At 39.3% G+C, this 13,779-nt stretch overlaps 1 protein-coding gene across 3 annotated transcripts in view; it reads right to left on the minus strand.

The window, feature by feature from the left end:
- NCOA2 (nuclear receptor coactivator 2) overlaps positions 1–13,779 on the minus strand; it is a 187,519-nt gene that overhangs the window by 17,751 nt on the left and 155,989 nt on the right. For all 3 annotated transcript variants that reach the window (XM_066332208.1, XM_066332218.1, XM_066332198.1), the window contains 5 exons: positions 9,645–9,855; positions 6,283–6,492; positions 4,310–4,525; positions 3,517–3,646; positions 381–546 (listed from right to left, as the gene is read on the minus strand). In XM_066332208.1, the coding sequence (XP_066188305.1) occupies positions 381–546; positions 3,517–3,646; positions 4,310–4,525; positions 6,283–6,492; positions 9,645–9,855 (933 nt within the window). The remainder of the gene's footprint in view (positions 1–380; positions 547–3,516; positions 3,647–4,309; positions 4,526–6,282; positions 6,493–9,644; positions 9,856–13,779) is intronic.

The raw sequence follows: 13,779 nt of genomic DNA on the forward strand, positions 1-13,779 counted from the left end.
GTTGCCCCCGTCACACTGAACTCTTGATCCTGCTCCTCTGCTTCTAGATCTTCATGCTCTTATTTTCCTCTTTCCTATACTCTGTTGCTGGCCATGATCTTACCTTGTCCCCCTGCAGTTGTTCCTCTGACCACTATATTTTTTATTTTGGTCAGTTTAATTGCATAAAGAAGATCAGAAGAAGGAGATCCAGGTGAGGGTGGCAGGGGAGAGGAAGGAGGACTAAACCAGGGCCTGAGGGAAGGTTTTCAGGTGATGCTGAGCCATTAAATAGACTTCCACCATCCTAGCTTGCAAGAAGTGTTTTATAATCCCCTTTTTCAAGTCCACCTCGACAACATATATTATAAAATGCATGCAAAATACCATGTCCAGTATACCTGGCTCACAAGTTCTGGTATTCCCAGAGCCCTGTCGATTTCTTCTAAACCATCAAAATTCCTTAATGCCATGTAAAGCTGATCCAGGAGAGCACCCTCATCACTTGGTGACTCTGATGAAGGATGATTACACATGAGATCATCTGGTGAGCTGCCAAATGGTTGCCTGTGAAAACATGAACGCAGGGTTGGTAAACAGCTGCTGGGAAAACATGAACTAATATTAGAGGATTAGTACTCAAATGGAACTAACAAGTGGAGACAGAAATTATTGCAATTGCTGCCAGTTTTGTTTAGAAAGTTATTCTGGATGGAAGTTATGGTACTCAAAGAAGTAACTAAACACTGTGATTAATGCCTGCCAAGACCCTACAAGCGTATCTGACAAGCAAGAAAGACCACCACAGATAGCCCGAGCTCTTACTGCATACTACAGGGTCAACAGAGGAACAGAGAAGTCAGTATACAATACAGTCACGGAAGACAGAATAACTGTTTTTTTAAAACTAGTTGTAACTTTGAATGTCTCATGTCAGATCAAGTATACTATCACAAGCAGTACTCATTTCCATAGACACCACCTTTTAGTTGTTTTTCTATCAGGCTAAAACAAGCCAAAGAGGTCACAGACAGGTCTGTGGATTGTCTGAGCTTGCACTAACTGAACATCTGGAAGAGTTGGGCAGAGGCATGAGGGAGCAGGGAAAAAAGGACATTCCCCATTTTGTTTGCAGCAAAACACTGCACCAGCTCACCCCAAATGCACACTTGGGTACCAGTTTATATACTTGGTTACGTGCCTTGGAAGGGCATCAGCAAGAAGTTGGATACTGTCAGGCAGCATGTGACGGCTCTATAAATCCTGCTTACCTCACCCCTGAATTTGTATGCGAAGCACACTCGCAGTTACAAAGGCAGAATAAAGGTTTATTATAAACCCAAAGGACAAAACTTCCCGAGAAACAAACTAAATCTCAAGTAACACCTTATCTGCAGCCAAATGACACATTTTTGTTCTGCAGTTCACACACCTGCCCTACTTCATGCACGCTACCACAAAACTGCAGTAGAAAATATAAAGAGCGGAGCATTCTGCAGGCAAGGGCAGCTACAATATGCACATCATGGAAGAATCCCATCCCAGATAATTACTCAGAGACAACAAAAGCTGTCACCCATGGAGGGAGGGAAAGCACTATATGTGAACCCTTTTTACATGTCTGTTTAGAAAAAACAAAGAAACATGTTTGTGTATTTAATTTCCATAATGAGATATATGGTTGCCATGGAAGTCTAATCTCTATGTCAAAGCTAAGCAGGAGAGCTGCATCGTCAGGCTACACACTGAATGAACTCAAAGGACGGCAAGCAGGAAAACTAATAAGAATATATTCTTTTTAACTGGATCTCAGACAGTAAAAAAAAAAAGAAAAAAAAAAGGTTATATGAGACACCTTTAAAACATTGCAAAGTATTAATCAAACACATATATAGAGAAATATCTTTAACTCTCATAGATGAAATTATAAATCAGCAAAAGGAAAGAGCAAAAAAATATCCTTTGATTCAAATTGCTTACAAACTCTATAGATAACTTATATAAAGAGATGTATTATATGGAAAAACAATTGGTGAGACTAGCAAAAAAACCCTCATTGAAATTGCAAATGAGTGTGAACAAACACACATGCTAAAAAAAAAAACAACCCCTAAAACATTTCTCAAATTCTGTATATTAAAGATGACAATTATTGACAATTTCTCAATTTCTTTTAAATACCCTAATGACAATTTTAATTTTTAATTTAAGAATTATTGTTACTCATTTAATACACACAACAATCAGATTATAAAAATACCAATCTTGCAGATTAATAAAGCAAGAAATGGCAGCATCAACCAATTAATCATGTCTGGTTGGGGTGTAAATTATCAAAATATTGTTACTTTCAGATGCAACGTAATGGGAATTTTTTCCACCATCTTCAGCTATAAGGAAATTATGAGAAATGCAAAAGTAAAAAAAATGGATGAACCAACTCCCTGGCTTGCTGACCAGACATGACCAGACTCATTTTTTTTTTAAGGTGTAATTTTTAAAGTGAATAATTCAGTTATACAAACAGTGCATTTTGAATATGGATATGCTAACTGAAGGAAACATCTCAAAAAGCATGGAATATAACAAAGAAATTGCCACATAAATTTATGGATAATATTTTCAGACATTCTAATGAAAGCTAAGAGAATGTAGTCAGAACATTAACATTTTTTTCAAACATGTATTTTTTCCAAATGTATTCACTTCATTTTCTTTTTAGTCATCCTCCAATTTACTACTTACACAATTGAAAATATTGCAACATTTTGCACTTGCTTGTCCATTTTGCATTCCTTATACATTCCATATATACACAATCCCTCTAAAAGCAAGCTGCAAACCTTTTGGAGAAGACATGACTCTTTCTTAAGAAGTGTAAGCTGCTTATAAGAGTTGTGCCATCATTTGAAAGTCTTGATGATGAATGAAGTAATTAATACATTACATATGAATTAATGAGTTGGGACCAAACTGCAGTTCTGATTACCTGAGGAGGAGCTAACTTCAGGGAGGAGGCAGCCTTCGTTTCACCTCATCTTTCCTTCCTCCTCTTTTATGGAATTTAGGTCAATTAAAAAACCCCAAACAAAACATAATTAACCATGTCTTACATCACTGAGAATGCTACCCCACTGCAGGAAGGGACAGATACTATGACTACATAGTCATGGGTAGTACTACTGGCACTCCTTCACATTTAGTGTTAAGTGTAATTGTTAACAATAAGAACAGCAAAAGAATTATGCCCACATTAATGCTCCAGAGGTGAAAAACGGTGCAACTATACCTCAAGTGCTGGCAGCATTCACTGTGATACAGAACTTTCAATTCATTCAACACATTACATGGCAAAGAGAGCAAAATAATATTATAAATATTACTGGAACACACATAGATTTCATGAGCACTAAATAATACAAAAAATAAACTGATGCACATTTGGTGAATCTTTTCTCTAGAACTTTGATACCATGAGGTGTATAAACCAGAGGCCTGCAAAATCTCTCTGTGTTCTGATGTGACACCAAGACTCACCTGTTCTGATTACCAAAAGTTGCCTGTTCTATAGGCAGCATGCTGTCTGGCCACGGCGCAGTCTGATTTGGAGGTGCCTGCTGTTGGCTATACTGAGGTCCTCCTATGTTCATTTCCAATTCAGATGGCCCTAATCAAGAAAAAATAACCGTATAACTTTTCCGAAGAGAAGCTACTTTCATGTTAATTCTTTCAATTGAATTACCTATGTTATGGTAAAAGCAAATAAAAACATTAAGACTACAGCAACATTACACTTAGAAGTATCATTATTCTTTTGTTAAAATTTGCTTTTAAATTTTGAGAAAATATGAATATTTTGAAAGTGGTTCAAAATGATAAAATAGCAGATACTGCATCGTGGATGCAAAAATTAGACAAGTAAGACAAGCATAAGAAAAAGACTGTACGTGGAGTCATTATTCATGATGCACTTGCTTTAAAAGTGACCAGGAACAATTATCATTCCACAGCATTTCCTCTAAAAATACTGCACAGTCTTTAGTGAACCAAGTGAACAGTGAATCAAGGAAACTTCATGTCCTCTTTCTTTGGCCACACAACAATGGAGCTACAGAGTAGCAGGAACTGTCCATCTCCACACACGTGTTAAAATTTATCGGTTTAGGCACCTTCTTTCCCACACCCACAGGAAAACTCCACTGTGAAATACGGTTCTTATCAAGTCTATAAATGAAGTGAGGATATTTTACTTTCTTTTTTTTTTTTTTCTCCTGCTTCATCTCTAACAACCCAGCGTGCACCAAAAGGAACAGCTCCACGTGCGACTTACCCATATTCATGACCTGAGATGGAAGCATCTGCCTGGGGCCGGGCTGGCTGCTGGGTCTCAGGGGGATGCTGGCCGTGGGGTTGCGGATCATGCCTGCCTGCACCGGCCGGTTCATGGTGCCGGCCGTGGGCGCGCAGGTCACCCTCACCGCGGGAGCCTGGCTGCCCCACTCTCCTGACGCCATGGCCGGCCGAGGGGCATTGCCACCAATCATTCCTGCACAAAAGCCAAACACTCAGGTACCAGCACATCATCAGGACGGCCTTAACGCTACTGCTGCCTGAGGAGTTGCATTTTCAGCGATACCAATGCAGTAGGTTCCCTCAAAGCACGCTGTACCACCACAGCTGCCCATCCAGATGTGCAAAGCTGCAGAACGATGCCTGACGCTGCTTAGTCAAGGGACTGTGGAGACTGTGATACATCTTACAGGAGGAAGGCCCTTTTATCATTTCTGAAATACTGCTCAGAGTAAGTGTTCCCACATGTAGACTGCAACAGGTGCTGAGGGTGTGTGGATAGCCTTAACTTCCTTCCTCAGGAAATGAATCACGTTTGCTGATGTGTGTCAGTGCTTTACTTTCCAAGTGCTAAGTGAGAATGGGGGCTTGAGTAACAACGTGTTAACACTAAACACACTTACAAATTAGAAGGATTGAGTATCAATTTATGTTCTGCAAACATCTTTTGGCGACTTCTTTCATTTAGAACCTATAGCCATCAGAGCTTCAAAGCTCACCTAGATAATCTCAGCCCAATGTACGGTGCAGGGAAATTACTCACAGGAACTTTCCGATAGATGCTGAAGTTCATTACCGTTATTATAGGGGAAGTCCTCCCACATCTACTGTAAACAACTGATACGTTTTATTTACACTTGGAATATACAGAATACTACATTCTGACAGTAGCCAAAAAGTCTCAACACAAAAACCCCCAAGCCCCAAAGATGGTGTTCAATAGTATTTATACATATCAATTTTTTATCAGTCAAGAGAGTAGATAAAACACTGATTTCATTTTGGACTACTGGTTCAGATTGGTCTTTTCAGTTGCCTTATGCAACATCCCTAAATGAATACAAAAAGCCACACAAACAATGGTTACTTATCAGTTCAATTATTTGGTGACAGAGAACACGAGAAAAACCCTTTAAGAGGGTCTTTGTTTCAGCTGCTGTACAAAATTTGCTTTACTGTGACATCCTCAGTTTCCATCCATTTGTACACAGATTTTACCAGCTGAAAGATGTGTTGTGCTAAAGCAAGGCAGCGACACAATAATATTCTCTAACTTGTATACATAAGACGAAGAAAACCTTTGAATATGTATACAGACCATGAAAGTAAGAGGACACTTGAAAGCCTACAAGTTGATCTTTAAACTGCTTAAACAAAATATTTCAGCGTCTGGCTGCACATCTCTTTTAATACTGATGCCAACTAAATATACAAATATGACACCAAATATCCAGCTGAGAGGATTTACAATGCCCATTTATTTACTCAGAGCTCTTACAGTGGTTGTTGCACACTTGCACAATCTTAGACAATGCACTAGTTGAACTAAATCCATCAGCCAGACTTTTCCTGTCAAACAGGCTATATGTTTGCTCATCATTAGGTGAACATGTTGTTAATTGCAACATCTGATGGTTCCCAAAAAGGAGCTAAGGCTACTAACTAAGGAATAATTCAGGGCAAAGCCAACATCATAAGGGCAACAGTATTGCCCATGATTTCGTTTTGAAAGACCCATCTCTAAAGGAAGGTAAAAAGCAGTGCACAAAAGGCAGGACTAAAAATATGCAGAAATTAAAAATAAATATGCCAATAAATAGCATCCCACAAAACATGATTTCTTCCAGACGTTATGGAAAGTAATAATCTGCCCTGGTATTAACGCCAATGTTAAGCTGCACATACTATATCCTATTACTCAAGTATATTTAAAAAAAAGGAAAATCATCTTACCTGTGCTACTGTTGCCTAAAGTTCCTTGACTTCCTATCATCCCTTCATTCCTGCCCATCAGTCCCGGCTGAGGTATCACTGAGTAGGGGCTACTCGTTCTTATGGGTGGGAAAGTTCCTGCACCTGTTGGGTTCTGCAGTGTTATGTCAAGTGGTAAATTCTGGTTTGGTAATAACCTGCCCAGTTGCCCTGCTCGTGGGTTATTAAAAGCTAGACAGGAGGAGCAAAGAAAAAAAAAAGCAAAGTTATAAGAATGGAAATGTCACTAGGTTAAAAAAAAAAAAATTACAAGAAAAAAACCCCAGACACAATTAAAGCTCTTGGGCTCAGCTACTTAATGTTGCATAATTTACTCACTCCATATCTGTCTGAGAAACATCCCTTCTTGACATTTAAACATAAATTTCAAAATGGAACATTCTGACACTAAACACAAACCAGATATGATGTATATTTTAAAAAACTTTAAATGATGCAATTTAACTGACAGAAGAGCCACTACAGCAAAGTACACCACTATGTGTTGTGCATACTACTGCCAATTAATCTTATACCTAGTAGAACTGTAATTGCATGCAGATGTCATCCTGAGGCAGATTGTTAGGAATTATCTCAGTTTGGAAATTTTTCCACCATAAGCTGTGCCCCTGAAGAAACTTTCAAAATTAAGGACAGACTGACTCCATATTGGGTCCCACAGCCCCATTTCAAAAGTCCCTCTTAATTTCTTGGTTTTTTACATTTTTTTGTCATTAATAAGAATGATACTTCCATGGTTCAGCAACAACAGAAAACCAGTCCAGAAACCGAGCTGTGCCACCATAAAATTCTGGTAAAATAGAACCATCCGTGATGGTTATTGCCACCTTTATGTAACTGCTTCCTTCTGGGTTGTGCTTTTAAAATCAGCCTCTGCAAATAAAACGGCAGACTGCCTCAGCAAAGTGAGTTTCAGGCTGTGACTGGCAAGCATCTGGCTCAGCTGGTCTTTGGGCAATGTTCCAATGCATGAAAGCATCCACTGTGTGCTCAACTTGTTCTCAAATATGAATGAAACACTGACCTTGTAGCTTCGATTCCATTTCCAATCCTACCCATAAAATTCATGCAAGTAGATTAAACATTTTTGCGAAAATATTATTTGCAATACTTTCTGATAGCTTCCTCTAGGAGTGGTTCTGATATAACAGCATCCTTACAGCAACTTCTGCATTTTCGTGTTCATCATATTACTGAGAAGTTAAATTAATACTTTCTTATTTTAGATTGAAGTAGTGCTACTTTTGAATCTGAAAACTTAGATGAGGTTTAGTAAGTTTGTTAAAATGCACAGAAGTGTAACATAACAGTGTATCTCATAACAAAGGTCTCTGACTTTTATTTTTATCTTATAAAACCAGACTACAGGAACTTACTGTATTTATTTTTTTTTTAATTTAAGTTCTCTGCCAGACGAATGTGCTTATATGTGTGTACAGAAAATATATCACATCACATACACCTAACTCCTAACCATGAGGTTTAAGTTTTTTCTTGTCTGCCTGTTCAATTAAGCAAACAAAACTTACTTATGAAGCAAAAGTTACTTTCTCAAGATTAGGGGCATCACAAAGCCTAAGGACTGAAGCAAAATTAAACCTCAGTGACAGTTTCAGAACAATTTGCTCCAGAAATTTGACACATCACATAGATAAATGAGTTACTGCACATGCAGCTTTGCCAGCACCCACTAATATTGCAAAAAGGAATTCTGGAAATGTGGCACAAAATAACATCGCAGTTGATGAGTTGTGATGGTGCTTAGATGATGTCACCTCCTGCTTATTCTACTCTTTGTCAGGATGGGACTGAAGGACACTCCCTAACCCCCATGTAACAGACTCAAGCAATTTGGCAGGATCTAGCACCCTTTCTAGTTTTCAACAGATGAAAATATTTGTCTGTTGAAAAGAAATGTAATTCATTAAAACCTGTAAAATTAGAGTTGGTTACTTCTTCAGAAACAAAAAAAGGCAGTAAATCCCTCCAAATCTCTTTTGGAATTGTATATGATTTGACATTCATTCTACATTGTTTTTCTGTGAGCATATGAGAGGCCTCTCATTATTTCTATGGACTTGTTTTCTGCACGCTCTTTCTACTGAACACAAGGCACAAGTTCCTAGGGGAATCAGGCACAGACACAAGACTGAGCTGGGGGAAAATATTTTAGGTTTTTAATTTAGTTGGGAAACAGGATGCTGCTTTTACAGAACTGCTGCTAACCACCAAGCCACTCTCATTTACAGTCATACTGTTACTGTAGTGCCAGTAGCTTTGAGAGCAGATTTAAAGCTAGGCCACCCCTAGAAAGCCAAAAGGCTGGAAGGAACAAACAGACCTTGATCCAAGAAGAATATGCTGAAGACTTCACATGCACATGCACAGAGATTTCCTTCTGACTTTTGAGGTGCTGCTGTTAGTACCTCTATACTCACCTTAAACCCAAGCATCCTTCTCTGAGCAACATGGATAACAAGTGATAATTTAAGAATCTGAAGTGGCCTTAATATGAATGAAAACACTAATATTTACTCATACAATATTAGTATTTATCTAAACATTTTAAGTAATTTGAGTGAGTTTGAAAAGTGGCTCAGTGTTAGTTTAATACTATCAGAATGGCTAAAAATACTACCTAAACCCTATGCTTTACAAGAAAAAAAAAATAGAGCAAATCTAAGGGAGTAAACAGATGTGGCCATCCTAGCCAACAGGAGCAAAAAATGAAGCAGTGTGTTTTATGCTATTTTATTCAATATTAGTACTTGATAAGACTCCTGTCTTGCTTGCTTTCCATTATACTATGATGTCAAAGCAACATTACAATGCTGATTTGTAAGCTGATTAAAAAGGTTAAAGAAAGCTGTCAGCTGGAAGTGACTCAACTAAAAGCCACAATCTCAAATTGAAGCTGGCCATTTTTAATCTTCTGTCCTTCTATTAATCTCGTGGTTTTAGAAGAAGACTCTCCTTCATGCTTAGAAAAGCTTCGCTTGCACCTTTCACTGCACAAGCTGCCAGAAAGGAATGACCTGCATCGCAAAAAAACCCATGGGCTCTCCATGCTGAAACCCTCCCAACAGCAGTGTCACACAGGAGGGGACGTTTGATTTGAGGGTACCCCGAACACGTCTCTGAGGGCACAGACCTGCAGGGTGTGAGATTAGACACAACTCGGGTGCGTTTGGAGCTGGGAGGACCGCAGATGGCGCTCCGTCCCCACGCACCACCGGCCCGGGACCGGGAGGTGCCCAGCTCCTCCCTGCCTGACCCCGGGCACCACGGCCCGGTGTACGCCTGGGAAGGCGGGGTGCACTCACTGCTCTGTGAAATCCTCATTGCTGGTTTCTGGGTGGCCACTGCCGCGCCGGGGCTGCTGTCACTGGTGAGCTGCATGAGGTCATTGATGATGGCTTGCTTGTCCACCGAGCCTGCTGGCACGCCTGGGCGGCTATCTGGGAAAAGCTGTGGTAACTGGCTGTTCTGCAGGTCGTCCAGAATCTCTTCCAAGTTATCCAACTCACTGCCTGGCTGCAACAAAGAACACACAAACCCACAGTACAGGTCACTGCTCGCCTGCTGTTGGCGCCCTTCTTGCGCCAAGCTAGCCCTCCCACCAGTGTCACACCATGGCACCTGATGTGGAGGGAGCTCACAAACCTGCCCGAGGGGACTGTGCAGGACTAGTCTGCCTTGCTTTTGGGGAGCCCACTGGGGCACTGGCACCCCTTCAAAAGCCCCGCATCAGGACGTATAATCCCGTACCTTGAGAGATTCTTCCCTGTGCACTCTGTGATCAGCGCTGACAGGGATAACAGGAGATCCAGGAGTGCTGAAGATGGGGGTGGGGGGGGGGGGGTATGTAGGTATAACCAGTATTTCTTTCAGCACAGTTGTGTTTCTAGTCTCTTTGTGACTTGATTAAAAGCATACAATTGGAAAGTTACTTTATGGCTATAACAATTCCCAATATGCCTTTTCTTAGTTATATTCAAAACCTGAACGCTGAATAACTTCCATATAAGTTAATTGGCAAGATATATACATAGGATTGGAAATTTATTTTGCTCCCAACTTCCCAAATCATTGAAAATAACTTCTCTGGAGTATGAAAAGAGAAATCTACATATGAATTTACGCTTAAATTCAGTAGAAAATCATCATGAAATGAGGATGGGAGATAAATTAAGTTCACCTTACACTAGCATAATTACTGACCTGCTTGTTTTTCTTAAATATATTGATTTTCACTGGTATTCTCTTTTGTCAGCTTCTCTGTCTAAAACTTCTCAGAATTAAAATAATTTTCTGACTGAAATGTGAAAATCATTGCAAACTATATTCTCCAATCCTAATCTCTTCGTTAGGGTAAAACTTGGGTAATAATTAATAATAGGGTGTCCAGTTTTAGTTTACTACTCTCTTGAACAGTAAATAAATCATAACAATATATATAACAAATATCTACTCAAAATCAGTGTCTTCATTAGGAAATGTGCAATGACGGAGAAGAGGCGGAGTGAGCAGCCATCCGTGAAGGGTGGGAAACTGACAAATAACACTACACAAGTGCAGAACTGAAATACAGTTCTTCCTGGGCTTTTTTTTTTTTTTTTTTTTTGTCTTTTTTCCTTCCCCACATCATGAACTTCTTACTGAGAGCACGCTTATGCCACAGACCACAGGATACTGTAGAAACACCTGAGATGGCTTTAAAATACTTACTGAGGCTCCCACAGGCTGTACATTAATCTGTGAAGAACTGCTGCCACATCTAACCTGCTCCTGGGAAGTCCAGCTATTTTATTCAAAGGTAGCTAAAATGCCCCAAGGTTACACTGCTACGTGCTTTTTTGGGGGATGATTGACTGCAAATAATCACGGTATTATTTTTTATTCCTCCTACATCATCTCCTAGTCATATAAACTGTAGTATATGGTGCAAAAGAGGAGGGAATTCACTCCATTAAAAGGCAGCATGTGGGTGATCTAGAGGCTGGTGTTATGGGCAAAATGGGAGGAAATCAGAGAATCAGAGGACTGGAAGAAATTTAAAGCCTCCAGGCAAAATCAGTGTATGCCATTCCCTATGGAAGTTCATACATTTGCTTGTTAAAGACATCCAGAGACAGAAAATCCACAGCTTCCCTGGAGAATTGGTTTCAGCACTCTGCCATCATTACTACACTTGCTTTTTTTTTCCTCAGTCTCAATGCAAAATCTCTCACACTGAGATTTAGACCCTTCCTTCCAATCATATTTAAAACTGAAGAACATACTGTGTTCCTCTTTCTTTTTCTAACTTTTTCTGTATTTGAAAACATGTGCCCTTTTGTGTTTTAAGCTGAAATTAATAAACAATCTCAACTTGTGAATTTGCTTCAGCAAATAACCTGTTTTCTAGGCCTCTCATTACTCTTGCTCCCGTGGATTGCTTTCAGCTGATCCACACTTTTGCTGAAGCCATGCCCAAGAGAGGACTTAAAATGAAGCTTCATAGCTGCTGGGTAAAGCAGAAAATGTACTGTACACATAGTACACTTTGATGGCATAATCCAGAAAAGTGTGTGATTCTTTTAATTATGTGACATTACTGACTCTCACTCATCTTGTCGTCACTATGATCCCTAGAACAGCTCTGAAAAACTCTTATTTAGTCAGTTCTCCTCCCCTCATTAAAAAACCCCAAAAAACCTGAGATACTATTCTTGAGTAATGATAATAAATAGCATTTATTCACCCTAAATGTTCTAACATTTTGTCTCTGTATCTATCTGTTGCAGCTGATTTGAATTGTGTCCTCCAATGTGTTTGCAGACATTCAAGTGCCACACTCAGCTTTACCAGGCTCTATTGTCATGTCAGGTCATTTAGGTTAACTAAAACACTGAGCAGCTCTAGATGCTGCACCAGTCCTGCAGCATCTCCACTTTGACAGTGAATCCTTCAATAACTACTGTGTGTGGACAGATCTCCAAACAGCTTCCTCATCACTCACAGCAGTTTCATCCTGACCGTACACCTCTACCCTGCCACAAGAAAAAGGGCAAAAGAGCCTCACTCAGTTCTAAACACCCTGACACACTGTTTCTCTTACGCCAACAACTCTGCAATCCTCTTGCTGAAGGAAAACAGGTTGGCTGGACCAAGATCACCTGTTCTTCACAAATCCCTCTGATGACTCACTGCTTTCCAGGCAATTACAAGCAGCTGGGTGGACCCAGCATATCAGTAGAAAAGGCTGAGCCAGGAGGAATCAAATGTGATTATATGAAGCCTAAATCACTGCAAGGACAGGTGATAAGCAGATTCAAAAAGGCACTCCAAGAGACAGCCATGAGTGATGTTTATGGGAGCTGCAGTTTGAGTGATGGGAGATCTGGAACAAGAAGACTACAAGAGCCAAGAGAAGAGACTGATACACAGCATCATAAATTATAGAAGGATGATTCAGTACTCTTTAGGGGAATTAAGACATATGGCCTTCATTACATGTATCTGAGACAACAGCGAAGGAAGTTTTATATGTTGCAGGGGGTTTTTTGGTTGGTTTTATGCAGGATTTTGTGTCTTCTTTTCTTTTAGCATTCTGGCTACTGCAATTCTTTGTTCAAATACTAGATATATTAAAAAAAACCCTCAAAACCAAACCTAAAAAAAACCACCAATGAAAAATATACTGAACCAAATGTTTCAGAAAACTGCACTCCCTAAGATGATTTTAATTCCTCTCAGAAGTGGTAAATACAACAGATGTATTACAACATAAATACATAACCTTCTCCTTTTTTTTTCTTAATAATCAATATTAAATATTTCATCTTTATATTTTCATGAGGGTTCTCAACTGCTACATAAGCTCCAAGAGATTTGGAATTAACACCAACCTATGATGTTAGCCTAAGTCTTTCCAGACTCACCCTCAAATGGCACCATATGTGCAGAAATTAGCATTAAAATATTTACTTGGTTAGTTTCATGGGATTTTCCTTTTATTTATATTCTGTATTTATTTTGTTAATGGTCTAAATTGAATTTTTTGTAAATAGAAATCACAGCCTGAGCTCCCTGTGAAACAATTATTTGTCAAGGATTAAAAAAACCCCACCTGATAAAGTGCTAAACATCACAAGAAAGTTCATTTTCACTATGTCTAAGCAATGCAGTTATGACAATCTCTGTAGAATTGGGACACTAAGTGCCAGAAAGCGTAAGACAAATAATGCTCAGGAATATTTCTGCATTTGAAAAAGTACTTATTTTATACTGTCATATAGAGAAATACACATTAAATTTAAGAGCTTACAGAATTTTTTCTGTACTGAAAGGCAGCTGCACCTCCACATGAAGTTTGGTTTACAAGAGATGCTGTTTCAAAGTCCAGCTTCCATGGATTGCAAAGAACTGGGTAAGATACTCAAGTCCCCAGAAATGTCCTTCCTGCCATGGGCAATG

Source organism: Sylvia atricapilla, chromosome 1 (genome assembly GCF_009819655.1).
Source record: "Sylvia atricapilla isolate bSylAtr1 chromosome 1, bSylAtr1.pri, whole genome shotgun sequence".
Lineage (NCBI taxonomy): Eukaryota > Metazoa > Chordata > Aves > Passeriformes > Sylviidae > Sylvia > Sylvia atricapilla.